The sequence below is a fragment of the Tupaia chinensis genome, unplaced genomic scaffold, assembly GCF_000334495.1.
Source record: "Tupaia chinensis unplaced genomic scaffold, TupChi_1.0 Scaffold000044_1, whole genome shotgun sequence".
NCBI lineage: Eukaryota > Metazoa > Chordata > Mammalia > Scandentia > Tupaiidae > Tupaia > Tupaia belangeri.
The window spans coordinates 2938466-2956995 of NW_006159500.1; the positions used below are offsets into that span (position 1 = coordinate 2938466).

Below are 18530 nucleotides of genomic sequence, written 5' to 3' on the forward strand. Positions count from 1 at the left end.
CAGAAAATTAATAAAATAACCAAATGAATCTTAAGTATTCACTGTAGGTGGAGGCTAGTCATTTTGCATCTCTTTCCCCAAATTTCTACTGGGTTTGATACTGTTTTGGCCCAAACACACTGTTGCTACTAAAATACATTTCCAAATAGGTGAGAATAATTTATAAATAACTTCTTTTTTAAAAATGAAAGGTAACGTAACTCATTTTCACTTTACATTTTTTCTTAAAAAAAGTGAATATATTTCTATTAATATTTATTTTCATTTAAAACTACCAAAATAAATAAAGTTCAGTGTCACCACCTAAAATATGAAGACTTTGCTGGGTTAAATAAAACATGTGAGTACCAGCAGATGACAAAATGGTTATGTCACTGAACTCCCACATAGTCACCAATGGTTAGAGTTCTGGACCCAGTGGCTTAAAACTCATACCAGGCACGTGTGTGTGCATGTTCAAAATCCCAAGAGGAGAATGGAGGAGAAGGGATTGTGGCATGGTCATTCAATGGGGGGGGAGGTGATTTCTTGCTTTTTGTCTCTCTGTCTCTCTGGCAAGCAGATGCACTCTGTAGGAAAAAAAAAAAATCTCTCTCTCTAAAAAATCAAAAACAAAAATGAAAACAAAAACAACAAAAAAACATGTGAGGGCTACAAAACAAAGCAGTGGTGAAAACACAAACCTATGGTATGTCCAGGCAGATGCTGCCTCTGACTGACTTACACTGTTGTTAAAATAAAATAGATATTTAACTAAATTCACAAAGTGGGCATGCTATTTTCAGCATTAAAATAAATAAAGCCTCAGTTCACTATGGTTCTTTGTTTCATTACTTTGATAAATTTAGGAAAAATTACATATTGTTTAAAAAGTGAAGTTTGGAGCCTATAACTTTTATGTGTTCTCTTGTACAGCAGATACGACTGGATTCATATTTTTCAATTTTAATAAATATAATGTTAACTGACAAATGAGTTTCTCACTTTTCATTTGATTGATCAATCATCTATAAACGCAATTTGTGTACAATATGTTTTTGCTCCTGGGACACCAATGCAGTATGAAAGTATTCAAAATTAGAAGTCACTAGTATGAAATGTGGCTATCATCCTCCTCACTATTCATCTATCATTATCCAATTCCCTTTGAATCTATAATACAAATTAATTTCAGGAATATATTCATAATGGTAATATAAGAATATATACTTTTACAATTTCTCAGATGAAGATAATTACTTTGAATATTTTCCTTTTTAGTTGAAAGGCTAATCTCACATTAACTACAATTCAAAATTAGCCTACTAAGTGTATCAACTCTAAAGCTAAATAAACTGGGATATAGTGAGAGAATTAGGATTACATATACAAGAATTAAATAAACTAGATACTTAAGTTTTTTATGCTATAAAATACATGTTTGCATCATATTATTAGCTATTTTTATTTCCCATTAATCAGTAGAAACAGAATGAATTTATCAAGCATTTTTAGAAATATTACTATATAGGGGCACCTTTTAAAATAGGTGTTTATTCTAAGCTCAATTAATCACGGTAAATTTTAATTTTGTTTTAATGTTTATAGACAATTAATTCAGTCATGGCACATTATTTTAAAACTACTAGAAAATTTATTTTTTCAAGAAGAACTTCACTACTATAGTCACATTTGTCTGCAAGACTATAATAACACCTCGTGAGGCTTGAATTATGAGCACCTATTTTAATTTGCATCCAATTAATTTTGTTTGTGTTCTATTTTCAGCTAAAAACTTTTCAATTCATCAATGTTATGAAGTTTGTATCTTTAATGAATTAAATGTATGTATTGCCATGAAAAGGGGTATTCAAGCAGCATAAAACAAGAACCATGTTACCAGAATTAATTGGTTTTCACATTTTGATAACTAAGTCTTCTTTTAATTGCCTATCTAGGTTTATTTCCCCCATTTACATTAGAAGTCAGTCTTTGGGCAACTTTTTAAAATTAATGATTGTGAACTACAATGTATGACATTGGGATGAAAATGACAACCTGTTACTGAAAGCCCCCATGAAAATGAAGCTGTGGGAGAGAAAAGGAGAATAAGCATTGAGTATTAGGGACCAAGGAATTGAGTCAGGATATAATGTAACAACTGCTTTGACAACCTGTTTAAAGAATGAAAGATGAATGTAGTCTCAGTGCTAGAAAGAAGTACCAAATAAAATCAGAAGGCTCTTATCCACATGCTGATGGCTAGTGGTTTCACTGCTTTTAGTTTAAATGCTGTTTCATTTACACATGACGCAGAAACTTATCTTTAGCAAAAAAAAAAAAAAAAAAAAAAAAAAAAAAAAAAAAGACTAATTAGTCTCAATTAGCAGTAACTGCTCCTGGGTAATTTGGCATGAACAAAATTAAAAAAAAAAAAACAAAGACAAAAACTGATTTATTCAGTGCACTCTTCCAAGAAAACAATAATCTGTCTAAGTTCCTTTGTTGATAGGAGCCAAAGTTTCAAAATAACATGATAACATGAACATCTAAAATTTTGACTTGTGGGCCAGCGGGTGGTGTGAAGATTAAGGCAGTGCTATCCTACATGGCCAAATGTGTGGTTGGATTCCTGGACCTGGTGGCTTGAGAAACACACGGGGTGCATGCATGTGCATGCTCAAGAACTGGAGACAAGGGAACCAGCAGTTAGCATAATGGCTATGTCGCTGGACTCCCACATAGTTGACCGCGGTTCGTGTCCCAGACCCGGTGGCTTAAAACTCACGCCGGGCGCGTGTGCATGTGTGCCCAAGATCCCAAGAGGAGAATGGAAGAGAAGGGATTACGGCGTGACCATCCCCCCTGGGGGGTGATTTCTCGCTTTCTGTCTCTATGTCTCTCTCTGTCTGTCTGGAGAGTGCACGCGCCCTATCCCCCCAAAAAAAAAAAAAAAAAAAAAAAAGAACTGGAGACGAGAATGGAGAAGGGAGTGCTGCATGCCCATTCCCCTGGGGTAGGATTTCTCCCTCTCCCTCTCTTATCTCTCTCTGGTGAGGGCAAATGCTTCATAGAAAAAAAATTTTTTTGACTTGCAAGATGAAAATAAGGAGCATTTTAAAAGCAATGTTTATAAAAGATCTTAAGTCCTAAGTTGTCTGGGCATGAAATATATTCTGTATGTGTATATATGTGTCTTCATATCTACCATGTCAAAACCATATTTTTTAAAAAGCCACCTAATCATAGTGATGCACCATGTTTAATGAGATGCATAGATGCTGCCAATTGCATTCCTGTTTTAAAATTTTTATATTTAAAAATAGACCATAAAATTGCCGCTTCTAATTTTAAGGTATTTGTAATAGGACTCATAAATAATACTTTCAATTTCTCATTTAAACTGTAAGAGCACAAGAGAATTATTTCGTAGGCAAAAAGCTCAATAAATATTATGATGGGGACCAGCAGTTAGCATAATGGCTATGTCGCTGTACTCCCATGTAGTCAACCATGGTTCAAGTCCTGGACTCGGTGGCTTAAACTCACACTGGGCACATGTGCATGTGTGCCCAAGATCATGAGAGGAGAATGGAGGAGAAGGGACTGTAGCGTGGCCATCCCCCCTGGGGGGTGATTTCTTGCTTTCTGTCTCTCTGTCCTTCTTGAGAGCGCATGTGCCCTACAGTGAAAACCTCTCAAAAAAAAAAAAAATAAAAGAAGGAAAAAGAAAGAAAGAAAGAAATACTATGATGGAATAATGTACATAAATAGCACACACTTACCAATTCTCGTGGACCATATGGCTCACAGAAGGTGACAGCATTGCCATGCATAATTGCACCACACTGCTCTCCAGTCTCACAGTTGTTACATTCGACCCTGCGGGAACACAGAACACAGTGCGGTCTGAGAACAAAGTAGCAGAAGGTAGTTTATTGCTCAGGTAAGAAAGGGTGTAATAGTTATTGCTACTCAGCTCAAATCACCAGGGTCCTCACCTGTTAAACGAACAGTCACTATGAAGATTAAATGAGAGACTGTATTTACAACAGAGGGAATCAATCTCATAGTGGGCACTTAATAATGAAAGATAAAATTATTGTAAATAATTACATTTAATATATGGTATGCCTAATATTAAAGTTAAGCAAAGTAATATCCGCTTTATATAAATGAACCAAAAACCTGTATTTCTCAAATCAAAAAATATTTTAGAAATTTTAACATATTTTTGTGTCTTGACCAGTGAAAATGTTTAAAGTAACTATTCTCAAACAAATTTGAATATAGAGATTCACCCATGCTAAAAGTAATGGAACCAGGATATACATAATCCACATTTTTGTATGAAATATGCATAAATGTTCAATTCAAGCAAATTTGGGATAGTGAATTATGTTAACCTTACAAATAATTTATTAGCTGCTTTATTACTGTAAAATTAAGTGGTTAATAAAACTTTAGACAGGATCTCAAGAATAAACTTATTCATGCCTTTATCTAGAAGAAATGGAAGGTATGCGGATTCTGGATTTGATGTCGTATATTTATGGTAACATGTACAATGATCTGCATTGTGACATTTCGACCTATAATCATTACACACCTAACCTGTAAAGAGAAAGAGCTATGTTTCCCCTGTCTGAACCTCTAACCACCTAAGAGCTGTAGTTCATGTAGAGAGAACATTTTCAAGGACCTTCACATTCCAGGTGCCAGACACTGTGGAAAGGGCACTTTACCCTTTGTTTTGAGTACCATCGTGCCTTTCAGCTGTTTGCTAATTTCTGAAAGGGCTGGGAACTCCCATCAAAATAGGATGACGACAGCAATGTGAAGAGATGAGGTAGCTCATAAAGTAAGAGGAAGAAGTACAAGAAGGAAGTAAAAATTTGGCAAATGAATGTAAGTACATCTTACATGTTTACGACAGAGAGGGAATGATTGATTTTATTCTCATCTTCTGAGTTGCATTCCTATGTAAGGAGATCAACCATGTCAGATGTCTAATTTTTTTAGGAAAAATGGAAAAGAATTTCTTGTATAAAATATAAAATGTTAGTAAAATTTAATTTAATTACTGTGAAGTAAGATTCTAATAAAATGTCCACGTGAGGGGAACTGTAATAGAAGCCTTATAAGGACAGCAATTTGTCTTTTGTTCATCATTTCTGGCATGTTTATTTCTGGCACGTTGTTCCATAACTATTTGCTGAATGAATAAACAAATATAAGACAACTTCATAAATACAAAACTATTATTAAAGTCTGAGGTCTAAAGAATTTATAATAGTGCCTGGCACATTATAAGCATAGTGTTTAAGCCTTAGGTCTTATTATCATGAATTTTTCATGGATTTCTACCATTTTTCGTTAATTTTAGAATTGGTATATTAGGTCTCCTCACCCCCACCATAGAGAACTTAATACATGTACCTCTTAGTTCTAGTTCTCTAAGTCTTTGAGCTGATTGTGATAAAAACACAGAGAAGTGGCACAAAAAGTATAATTTGTTTCTTACTTTAATGATAGATGAGTGGGACCAGCAGATGGCATAATGGTGATTATTGCTGGACTCTCACATAGTTGATTGTGGTTTGAGTCCCAGACCTGGTGGCTTAAAACTCATACTGGGTGCTAGTGCATGCATGCCCAAAATCCCAAAAGGAGACTGGAGAAGAAAGAATTGTTGTGTGGCCATCCCTCATGGGGAGTGAGTTCTTGCTTTCTGTCTCTCTGTCTCCTTTATGTCTCTTAGGCGAATGCACACATACTATAGCAAAAATATTTTTTCTAAAAAACAAAAAAAGATAGATAAGGATTATACAGTCACCAAGTCATTGTGAAAGAGCTTGAGAGAAACATCCACTTTGACAGAGAAAGAGTACAAGAATGTTCACACTTTACAAGAGTTATCTGTTGTTCATCTCCAGTGATTCTAAACTAAAAGCGTCATTGTCGATGTGAAACTAGAGGCCTGGCTTTTGGATTTATATAAAAATCATTCTATTTGGAAATAGTGATCAGTAGTTCTCAAATAATCGCATAGCAGAAAAATGTCTATATACTATATTTTGTAGGATCCCTTTTCTTCCATAGTTTAGACTGAATAGGATTTAGGTAGAGACCTGGATACCTGTATATTGTTTTTAAAGGGGATGGCCAACACCTTAGAATTAGAGAACCAGCGAATAGACAACAGGTGTTCAAAGAATTATTTCTATTTTGTGGAATAATAGGGGTTAAGAAAACAATAAACACCTCAAAAAAGGCAAACACACAAGTTCTTCCCATCTGCTCAACAACCCCTCTTGACCTCTCTCTTCTTCATTGTGCTTTATATCTCTAGAAATTTAAAATAAAATTTAAAAAGGCATTGGCATTCTGTTGAAGAAACTAAAAGATCCACAATTATCAGATATTATGCACTGGGAACAATGGCTTCACCAAGTATTGATGATACAATCTATCAGATTCTTGCCAAGGTCTTTTGAATGTCCTTTGCTTGAAATACTCACTGTCTGACTGGCTTTGTCAACACAATTTATTTTAATTTACCCTGAGTGCCAATCCCTCTAGGTGGTCAGATTCCACTACTTGTTAGCTGCCAGTGGTATTATTCATTCATTATTTACTAATTCATTCTTGCATTCAATGAACTTATGTTGAGGAGTTACAGTAACTGTGCTATGCTTTAATGGTACAAAGACACAAAACACTGTCATTTTCTTCTAGGAGCTTACATACCAGACAGAAAGGCAGATAAACAAACCCGTAATTACAGTAGACAGTGCCAAATGCAATCATAGCTGTTTACTGTCCTGAACTTTGTGCCAGGTACTCTAACGCCCAGGTATACTTCCCAACCTCTCTCTCATTTCAGTCCTAAGAAAACTGAGCTTCAGAGAGGTTAAGTACTTGTTCAGTATCACAAAACTGCAAAGTTGGAATAGTTACAGTCTGAACCTGGAACCTGCTAACTTCAACACCCATGGCATTTTCGTTGCTTCTTACTCATTAGAGCAGAAGTATGCACTGTTTGTGATGGTATCTAACCCGACTGGGGAAGTAAAGGAAAGCTTCTAGTGCAGGTATCCCAGAATGGGTTCTGAATAAGAAATAGGAGATAAACAAATAAGGAAGGAATAGTAAGACACCAAGCATGCCGAAATTGTGATTTACAAACGGAATTATTGGTTCAGAGGGCCAGAATGATAGAAGCCATACTGACTTGCAGAAGGATGACAAAGGACGAGACAAGAAAGTAGGAACCAGTTCATGGAAGGCTTCATGTACCACTTGCCAAGTGAGGGTATTGCTTAGGAGCTCTGCAAACAGTACTCGGTTAGTTCATGTAAAACTCCTTCTCTCTAGTTTTATTCCCCATGAAGAGGATGCTACGACTGCAATTTAGAGATACAGAATTATTGTACAAGGTTACACAGCTAGTAAATCATAGAACTAAGATTCAAATTCCTTTTATTCTGTTCCTAGAGTTATGATGTAAATTTAGCTTTTAGGAAAATGAGCTTAGCAAATGATGGCTTGGGAGCAGAAAAACTGGGGGCCATGAGTGTAACCCAAGTAAAACCTGAAAGTAAGTAATGCAAGTAAGACACATGCTTTGAAATAAGGCAAGGATGGAGAAAGTGGACACACTCTAGCGTATCACTGTTCAATAAAAATAGCATGCAAAGCCATTGTAAAGAGTTCCGCTTTCAATGGCTATGCTAAAAATAAACAGGTGAATTAATTTAATAATAATTTTTATGCAGCCCAAGATAGTCTAGTTATCTTTTCAGATGTAATTAATATAAAAGTATTAATGACAGTTTACACTTTTGTCCATACTAAGCTTTCACAATGTGGGTTGAGGTCTACACTTCCAGTGCCTGTGAACGACTAGCCACCTCTCAAGTGCTCAGCAGCTCCATGAGACTAGGGCCTCCCACACTGAGCAACACAGCTCTGAAGACCGACAGGACTAGGCCCTGCCTGCTCTCTGGTTGTTAACTGTTGACGATTGGAGATGATCATCCACATCTTCAGAACTTCCGAGACAGGAGACTCAATTGGCATGATAGTTTGGGATCTGGTTGAAATCCTAAGAGTGCATATTTTTAGGGGTTGGGAGAGAGGACATAAAGAGGAGATGAGGTCCAAGAATAGATCCCTGGGAACAATGAGACTGTCCTCAGTATGATTTCTGGAATGCTCTGTCAGCATGATCTTCAATATGTATCCATCCAAGTCTACCTCTGTGTATTTTTTCTATGACTTATGACAGTAGGGTTCATTTCTATTCATGTTCCATTAGCCTGTGCTGCCCATCAAGATGGTTTTTCTGAGACTGAATGTGCAACATGACCTTCCTAATATATTTTCTATCTTTGTAGTTGAGAATTGTGTAACTACACATATGAATGTCACTATCATAAAGGAAAAAGGTAAATCATGATGAACACAATGAGCCTGTTGGGAAGAGACAAGACAGTACAAAGAGCAACCTGTGATTACGGCTCCCCAGGACAAAATAGTAACCTCTGCCAGAAAGACAGGTGAATTTTAAAAATCTAGATATACAAACGAACATCTAAATTCTAAGAAAAGCAATTCCTGGCTCACCCCAGAATTTAAACCCTACTCAGGTGTCTAAGTGCTCTTTCAGTCCTATCTTCTTCACTTCCTTGAAGTGCATCTGTGTTTAGTAATTTAACTTGGTTTGAAGGAGTCAGGTATTTATCCCCAAGGTGTTCTGTAAAGATCCCTACTAACTCTGAAATCCCATTCTTTCTTTATAGAAGAGTTCTATGAGTTCCTAATAATTGAGGTTCAATTTGTTGCATGATGAATGTTTAATTTTTGGTCTAATTCTCTTTGGCACAGAGGGAAAAACAAAAAACAAGGAAAAAAATGCTGTTTGTTGTTGGTATTTAAATCCCTGGCCACTAAACTAAAGTTCTTCTACTTTCTTCTTCTCTGAGGAAAATGATGGGCTTTTAAAGTTAGTTAACATATTCTTTAGAAAGTTGTGGGAAGAAGGAAATTTAAAACAATTCCAGTTAAACAGATTTTGTTTTCAGTTTTAAAAGCAATGTGACCTCCTAGGCTAAGGATTAGAAATGAATTGTTTCTCTGCCTAAGAGTAAATGCAATACTGTATTTTTCTCTAATTAAGAAACTCAGGACCAGCAGTTAGCATAATGGCTATGTCGCTGAACTCCCATGTAGTCGACTGCAGTTTGAGTCCTGGACTTGGTGGCGTAAACTCACACCGGGAGTGCGTGTGTGCCCAAGATCATGAGAGGAGAATGGAGAAGGGATTGAGGGGTGGCCATCCCCCCCCCCTCCCCGGGGAGTGATTTTGCGCTTTCTGTCTCTCTGGCTCCCTCTGTCTTTGTGGCGAGCGCACATGCCCTATAGCAAAAACCTCTCCCCCCAAAAAGAAACTGTTTCCTGGGATCAGCAGATGGCATAATGGTTCCATCACTGGACTCCCACATGGCCAATTGTGCTTTGAGTCCTGGACCCTGACGTTTGAAACCCACACTAGGTCCATGTGTGTGTGTGTGTGTGCCCAAAATCTCGAGAGCAGAGGAGAAGGGATTACAACATGGCCATCTCCTCTGGAGGGGTGGGGGTGATTTCTTGCTTTCTTTCTTTCTGTTTCTCTCTATTTCTCCAGAGAGCACATGCACCCTATGGCAAAATTTTCTTTCTCTCTCAAAAAAAGAAAGAAATCTTTTTCCTTCTTTTGCTGTTTCTTAATATGAAAAACAGAACACAAGAATCTGCCAAATACCATAGCACATCATATGAATTGCCCACTTCAAAATATATTCTACCATGAACAATATGATTAAAAGACATTTTAAGAAAAATGCTTGAAATCCTTAAGGACTAGGCAGAGCCTGAATTTATTAAACCTTTCCTGAACCTATTTATCACATTAATCTTAGGTTCCACATGAAGCTTACGTATTACTCGCATTCACAGCTCATTGAATTAGAAGGACCTGAAATATCACTGCATTTCATCAACTCCACATTTCACGAATGATGAAACAGGACTAGAATTCAGGTTCCCTGACCCCTTGTCTAGTCTTCCTCCCACTCTACCCTAATACTAGGCCACACAGAGTAAAGAAAAACAAACAAAAAAATGTGGATTGCAAAGAATGCTTGCCTTTTGTACTGTCAAAGTTGAATTTGAAAATATACAAAGACTTCTTAAAATTTCTTTAATCATGTACAGGATAAAAGATTTTGTTTTGGAAATGAAAACATACAAAAATAAGAGAAATGACAGACATTTCATAAAAACATGAAGGATGAATTCACTGGTCTAACGTATGTAAAAGTCAAATTCAGTACTCCTTTGGCTATAAACATCCTTACATAATCTACTTTATAGGTACACTATTGTTATTTTCTAACATGAAGGAATCAGTAAATATAAAGCTTATACTTGCTGACCCACAAAACTAGGGGCAAACCGTAAACATAAAAGACAATGAAATGCTTTGAGTCGGCATTTTTCTCTTCACTCTAACAAGCTCCTCGGCAGTTTGCTAGCTTGTTACAGTATTTTGATGTCAGCTCTCTCTCTCTCTTTTTTTTTTTTTTTTATTTTTCCAGTGACTGTTTTTTTCTTGAGAATTACATAAAAGACAATGAAATGCTTTGAGTCGGCATTTTTCTTTTCACTCTAACAAGCTCCTGGCAGTTTGTTAGCTTGTTACAGTATTTTGATGTCAGCTGTCTCTCTCTCTCTTTTTTTTTTTTTATTATTCAAGTGACTGTTTTTGTCTTGAGAATTACATGTGATGTGTATTTGAGTTGTAGAGAGTACCTACTTCTTAAGATATAATTATGTTTTTTATCTTGACTTAAAAATTTTTAGGCATCAAGATATGCCCACCCACCCATCTGTGGGCACAGAGCAACTTAAAAGTCTGGAGAAACCCATATTGTGCAGGGACTCTGCCCGTCTTTCAGGATGCAGGAAAGAGGGGGAGGATTAATGAGAAAATTCACACATCTGGAGATTTATGAATGGTGGGTGGTGACACTATCCTGATAACAATAAACAAATAATTGAATATTATTTTCTCAAGAACAGCTTAATGACATGACTCATTCTTCTCTTTAGATCAGAGTAAAATCACTCAGCCTTTAGTCGGGCACTCTGCTGAAACAAGTTAATCACCTGGAAACTCACTGATGATCAGTTGTCATCAAATTCTCATTTAAGATATGTGCCCCTTGTCCGGCATCTATTACCTATCCATAATTTATTGACTCCAAAGGGGTCAGTGTCTGACACTCAGTCCCACAAGAAGCAATACAACATTCTCTGAGTTCTTTAAAACTGGAAAAAGAAAAGAAAAATTTCTTGTAGCTTCCTAATCCAAAGATAATGTGTGTCTGCCCCCAGGTAATGATCACACAGCGTGTGCTGACAACATCTGATTTGTGAGCTTGCAAAGCCAGGCCAGATCAGAGACTGGGAGATTCACCAATGTAAAGCAGACACTGCAGGACCTTTGGTAGCTAGCTGGGCAGTCCGCTAAATTGTCCGGTTAAATCTTCCAGTCAAACCTCAATCATCAGAATACTCAACTTTTGACCGTATTTCATAATAAAGAGGCAATGTTTTATCATAAAGAGGGCTTACCTGTTTAAGCAATTGACACAATCATTTTCACAAAGTAAAAGATCACGCTTCTAAAAAATAAATTTCAAAAACATCCTATTATCTTTGTAAATGGAATAGTTTTAGAAAAACAGCAAAGGAAGTTCACCGTAAGACTGAGAATAATATCACCTTCAACTATGTCATGCCTTTTTTTCTAGGGAGTTAACACATGATTTAAATGTGAAAATGACTAACTCCATTTATAGCTCATTCTTCCTCATTACTTCTCACTGAGGACCGTAAGAGAACTCTTCTTATTTCACTAGGGAGTTAAAAAAAATTTGATCTCCTCTTTGTTAACAGGTACAATGACAAATGTTATTTGAGCTAAAAATAACTCTTCTATAATCCTACTACTGCACACAATATTCTGACCTCCTACTATGGTGAATTCCACTACATGCTGCTTGAAGAAATATTTTCTCACTTGTTTCAAATGTACTTGACATTTAATTCCATTGAGTGAGCTCTTGTTTCTAGCATCTAAAATAGAGATTAAAGAAAGAAATAATAAGCCTCCAGATTCACACCTTATTTTATTAGTGGGACACCTCCTGGTTAACCTTTCTATTGTAGATGAAGCTTTCCCCAGAGCAATTACATCATGCTAGGAAAAGAGGAGGAAGGAGGGGGAAGAAGTAAGGAAGGAAAGTAAGAGGAGAGTTTTTTAATAGCAAAAAAGGTTATTAACAAGTGAGGAGAAAGTGAGAAATAGTGGGAAGACAAAGGGAAATCAAGAGGGAGGAAGTAAGAGGAGAAGTAGAGAGAGATTCACATAAGATCAGAACATTGGCACATTAAACCCTACGAATCAAATTATAATTCCTCAACCCCCAATATAATAATATATTAGATATTCTGGCAATGAACAGTATGCTACTCTCAGATAATATATTTATTTTGCCTGACTCTTCTCGTCTTGTCTATTCATAATCTCCTATGGTTATTTGCTATTGGAAAAAAAAAAAAAGGTTTATAATCCCCTTTCTGTCAGCACTGTCTTCCAGGCTTATTGCCCATGGGCCTGCTGGATGCTGAACAAAGTGGATATGAGACAGGTGAGGATCGAGGGCAGGGATATTCCAAACAGCTCCAATAAAACTCAGCAGAAAAGAAGTGACTGAGAGACTTGGTCTGAGCCGCTTGAAACCAAGATGGCACCTGGAACAACAGCTGCCTAACCTTCAGACTCTTTATACCCTCACTATATGGTATTAGTATACTAGATAACACGCCCACCTGCACCGTGACAGTTTGCAGTTACCATGACAATGACCAGAACTACCCTAATATGGCCAGAAAATTGGGGGGGGAGGGTCAGTGGTTCCAGGAAAACCACTGGCCCTTTCCCCCCAAATTAATGAATAAACCACCCCTCACTTAGCCTGTCATTAAGTAAAGACATATAATCCAGACACCCACCAAAGTCTGGGACTTTCCTGCCTACAGGGTAGCCCTTCTCTCTTTCCTTTTGTGTACTAGTCCCTCCTTCCTCTTGGAGGAAGGAAGGAAACTGTTTACCCATCTCCTTTCATAGGGCTGCCCCACCTTTGAAGCAGTACCTCTGTATACTTTCCTTAATAAACTTGTTTTCACTCTTCCTCACAGACTTAATCCTCAGTTCTTCCCTGCAGGAAACCAAGAACCTCACACCTTGAGTAGAGACCCCCTGTGGGTTGACTGTCCCCTTCAACAGATAGCTGTGATTTCTCAGTTATTTGTTCAGCAGTGCTACTTTTTTCCTGGTTACCTACAAACCCCACTCATGTAGGGCTACTAAATGTTGGAGTCCACTTTGTCTTTGTTATTTCAGGGTGGAGGTGGGGCTGCAAGACACTAAAATCATAAAGTGGTTCTATTATACTTGGTGGCCTGGCTTCTTTTCTTTTATGCACTAAACGAATAGTAAATAAAGCTCCAGCTAAAATAACTCACCACTCCCCAATCCTAAAATCTCAGTATTTTTATATACTTTGTTCAATTATTTTTCTCAAAGGAAATGCACTTTAACAAGCCAAATCACCAGTAGTTTTGCTCCATTCACATGAATAGCTCCAACAAATTAGTATTTCCAAAAGAATATCAGACACAGTAGAGTCTGTGATCTCTACCTCCCTGATCTTATAATATGATCATTTACATATAAAATGGAAATATTCTATTCTTTTCTTGATTCCAGCAATCCTTTGTGATGCCAACCATGAGTTAGCTTTCATAGCTATAAACTGCGGGGCTTTCAGCATGATCAGCCAACTGATGGCGGTCTTCATGTACCATTGGGTCTGAGACCATTTCCTGTGTCTTTCTTCTTGCTGTCTCACACCCCTGTGGGCACCACAACTCACTCTTGCAAGATGCTCCTTTTGAGGAGTGACTCCCGTTCTTCCCTGATCTCTGTTGAAAGGACGTCTTTGCTATTACTACTGTTCTATCATTGTGCTGGAGGGGAAACATCTGTTGTCATCCTGTTGCCATTTATCATTGTATTTTTTAATAGTCCCACGTTTCCCACTAGAACATCTGAGTCTAGTGATATTATAGCTCTGGATGCTTTCTGTGATCTTCAGAAAACAAGCATTAAAGGGATAACTTAAGCAAAACAAAGATTTCTCCTTGACTTTGTAATTGCCTAGGGTAAAGACACTTAAGAAAACTTAATCGTTTTTAAGAACTCATTCACTTTTTAGTTCCTTTAGCTCTCCCCCACACTCCTGCCTCTGAGCTCTATATTATTGCAAGTTATGAATCAGAAATGCCTCCTATTTCTTATTTTCCTCATTGTGTTTCTATTTTGTCAACTTTTTTTTCATTGAGATAAATTTAGATAGAGTAACATACAGGTCTTAAGTTTTGATAAATGCAAACCATACCCTCTCAAGATACAAAATATATTCAGTGCCTCCAGAAAGGCCCTTCATGCCTTTCCTAGTCAATTCTTTATCCCAGAAACAAGCAATGATTTTATTTCTATAAACTTAGATAATATTGCCAATATATTTCACATAGATGGAAGAAACTCTTTTGGGTCTGACTTCTTTCATTAAACATCATAATTTTTAGATTCATCCATGTTGTTACAACTATCAATAATAATTATTTCCTTTTCATTGTTGAGTAGTATTCCACAGTATAGATATATCACTATTTATCCATCTTGTTGATAAACACCTTGTAAGGAATGGTTCCAGTTTGGGGCTCTTAAGCATTGAAATACTGGCAGTGTTTATATCATATTAAAATGATTATATTCATAAAAAGGAATTGCAAAAGCATAGTCAATATGAAAATAGTAGCTGCTTAAGTGAAATGTTAATGAGATAAAACATTGGTGGTTTCTTACATTCTCCTAAATATACTCTTATGAAGTTTTTCTTTCTATTTGAGAGAGGGAGGGTTGTTGCTAAACGACTAAGGAACTACTGATCTCCCCCTCTTTAGTAGTACAGTTGTATTAACACACTTGCTGATGAACAACTGTCAGCACCATGGACCAGTTCAGTTTAGTTTCTCCATTTGTGCTCTCTCTCTCACCCCCTTGAGTTCAATGGCATGTTGGTACTGAAGAGGTTAGAGCTATGGTTCAGAGGTACATCTGCATGTGGTCCAGTAACAAGGCCAAGTTAAAATGGAGAAGTTTCTCTATCAAGCCTGAGCTGCCGCTATACATTTTTTCCACTTGTAAATTTCCCTCTCATCTCTCATTCAAGCAAGGCTATCAGCAGTGGATGGGATTGTGGGGAACTAAAGGGCCACTTCTTTAGCAGAGCCACTGAGAAATCTGAGAGGCAACGAGCAGAAGAAATCTATGCTCTGCCTCTCAGGGAAGGCAGAAGGACCACAGCTTAAGAAATGTACACCAGAGCACAGATCACAAAGATGCCCATGACCCAGGTCCAGGGGCAGCAGAACAAAGCCACTGCCCCGAAGGAGTCTTTAGGAACAGGGTCAAAGTGTGTCTATGTGAATTGGTCACCAAGGACTAGATGAGATAATGGAGGACTCAGAAACTTGACTAGGAACCATACAGCTGCAGCTCTGCTCTACTCTCTGACTTTGCTAATGAACCCCCTGAAACTTAGCACCAAATAAAACAAAACAAAACAAAACAAAACAGAAAAATGGGAGAAAGCAAGCAGAGTTGACTGAAATTAATTTTCCATGAAACTGGAAGGGGGACAATATAAAGAAATTAAGTCGGGTTATGGATGAATAAAGAAAGTTTCATTTTTTTGGATACATGTTTGTGGACAGAATTCATTACTGCTCTACCTGTGTAAGCATAAACAACTTCTGGAAGATCTCACAGAAAACTACCCCGGTTGTTGTCTACAGAGAAAGGGAATACAGATCTAGTGTAGAAAGAGCCTTATTTTTATTGCTTACAGTTTTACATTAATTGAATTTTTTGCCAAGTACACTTATTAATTTTAAATCAATTCAATATTGAGTTGATGTACAAAAGTTTTTGGTTCTATTCCAACTGCCAACAGACACTTGGAAGAGTAATTACCATCTGCCACCTTTATTTGTAAATATCAATACTGTTTTATGTTCCTTGCTTTTTATGTACTGCCATTTGTACATGAAATAACAAGTTTGGATATTGAAGACTTACATAAAATAAAATTAAAAGTTGATTTTATTTGATGAAGTTAATAAAAGCAAATATGTAGTAAGTGATTTAACCTTTAAACTGACCTACCTCTCCAACATTGCACAGATAAAACTTTAGTTTCTTTTTTTTTGGCTTTTGTCATAGGGCATGTGTACTCACCATATAGAGAGAGAGACAGACAGAGACAGAGAGAGGGAAAGTGAGAAATCACCCCTCCAGGGGAGATGGCCACATCACAATCCCTTCTCCTACATTATTCTCTTGGGATTTTGGGTGGGTGCACATGCACACGTGCTTGGTGTGAGTTTTAAGACCACAGATTCAGGACTTGAACTGTGGTTGGTCATTGTCCATGTGGGAGTCCAATGCCTTAATCACCACACCACATGTTGACCCCATGACTTTAGTTTCCTAATTTCTCCTTTTGCTCATCTGTAAAGTTTACAAATTAGGTAAAATACATGAAGCTTTTAGAACCCAAGGGGAGTAACATGTTCAGATAAGTAGCACATTTTTCTTTTGAGGTAAATCATTTGATATGCTTAGTTGTGAGAATTTGGCCCAAAGTAGCACACACAGGCTCTCTGTTTCTATCTAGTCGTGTGGCAGGGCACAGAGACAGAGTTGGCATCAAGGAATCTCTTTTCCACGTGACCATGAAGCAGCCGGGGGTGCGGGGCTGAGGGTTCTAATTCTTCTGTGATGTAAAGGAAATCAGAAGCCATTTGTAAGAGATAAAATTCATGTGACAAAATGTGTGCTAAGAAAACACTTCAGGAGAGTGAAAGCTGCCCATTAGGTTCCAAAGCTAAGTAGGGGTTTGCCACTGTTTTTCATTGGGATATCTAATTTTATTGGGTGCAGATTTATAACTTCAAGGAGTTCATGGGTATTTCTAAGGGGTTGAAGTTACCTAATATCCTCTCTTTTTCCCCTTCTATAATTATATATATATATATACATATATATATATATGTATATATATATATAATACAGATATATTTAATTTTAATTTTTATATGCAAATAACTAACAAGTTTGGATATTGAAGACTTACATAAAATAAAATTAAAAGTTGATTTTATTTGATGAAGTTAATAAAAGCAAATATGTAGTAAGTGATTTAACCTTTAAACTGACCTACCTCTCCAACATTGCACAGATAAAACTTTAGTTTCTTTTTTTTTGGCTTTTGTCATAGGGCATGTGTACTCACCATATAGAGAGAGAGACAGACAGAGACAGAGAGAGGGAAAGTGAGAAATCACCCCTCCAGGGGAGATGGCCACATCACAATCCCTTCTCCTACATTATTCTCTTGGGATTTTGGGTGGGTGCACATGCACACGTGCTTGGTGTGAGTTTTAAGACCACAGATTCAGGACTTGAACTGTGGTTGGTCATTGTCCATGTGGGAGTCCAATGCCTTAATCACCACACCACATGTTGACCCCATGACTTTAGTTTCCTAATTTCTCCTTTTGCTCATCTGTAAAGTTTACAAATTAGGTAAAATACATGAAGCTTTTAGAACCCAAGGGGAGTAACATGTTCAGATAAGTAGCACATTTTTCTTTTGAGGTAAATCATTTGATATGCTTAGTTGTGAGAATTTGGCCCAAAGTAGCACACACAGGCTCTCTGTTTCTATCTAGTCGTGTGGCAGGGCACAGAGACAGAGTTGGCATCAAGGAATCTCTTTTCCACGTGACCATGAAGCAGCCGGGGGTGCGGGGCTGAGGGTTCTAATTCTTCTGTGATGTAAAGGAAATCAGAAGCCATTTGTAAGAGATAAAATTCATGTGACAAAATGTGTGCTAAGAAAACACTTCAGGAGAGTGAAAGCTGCCCATTAGGTTCCAAAGCTAAGTAGGGGTTTGCCACTGTTTTTCATTGGGATATCTAATTTTATTGGGTGCAGATTTATAACTTCAAGGAGTTCATGGGTATTTCTAAGGGGTTGAAGTTACCTAATATCCTCTCTTTTTCCCCTTCTATAATTATATATATATATATACATATATATATATATGTATATATATATATAATACAGATATATTTAATTTTAATTTTTATATGCAAATACAACAAAAGAAGATATGGGGGGTCAGTTAAGTAAATTAGTTTAGGACTATTTAATGCTAATTATGTTTTGATCATACCTAGGCTTAGAAGAGACAACTAGTCCAAGATGGAAATACATCACAGGGGGAGTCCCAGAAAGAGAGAAGTGGGA

At 37.0% G+C, this 18530-nt stretch overlaps 1 protein-coding gene across 1 annotated transcript in view; it reads right to left on the reverse strand.

The window, feature by feature from the left end:
• The window catches only part of RELN (reelin), a 375213-nt gene that overhangs the window by 256335 nt on the left and 100348 nt on the right, over positions 1 to 18530 (reverse strand). Inside the window, exon 5 of the mRNA XM_006140794.3 lies at positions 3765 to 3861. Within this exon, the coding sequence (XP_006140856.1) occupies positions 3765 to 3861 (97 nt within the window). The remainder of the gene's footprint in view (positions 1 to 3764; positions 3862 to 18530) is intronic.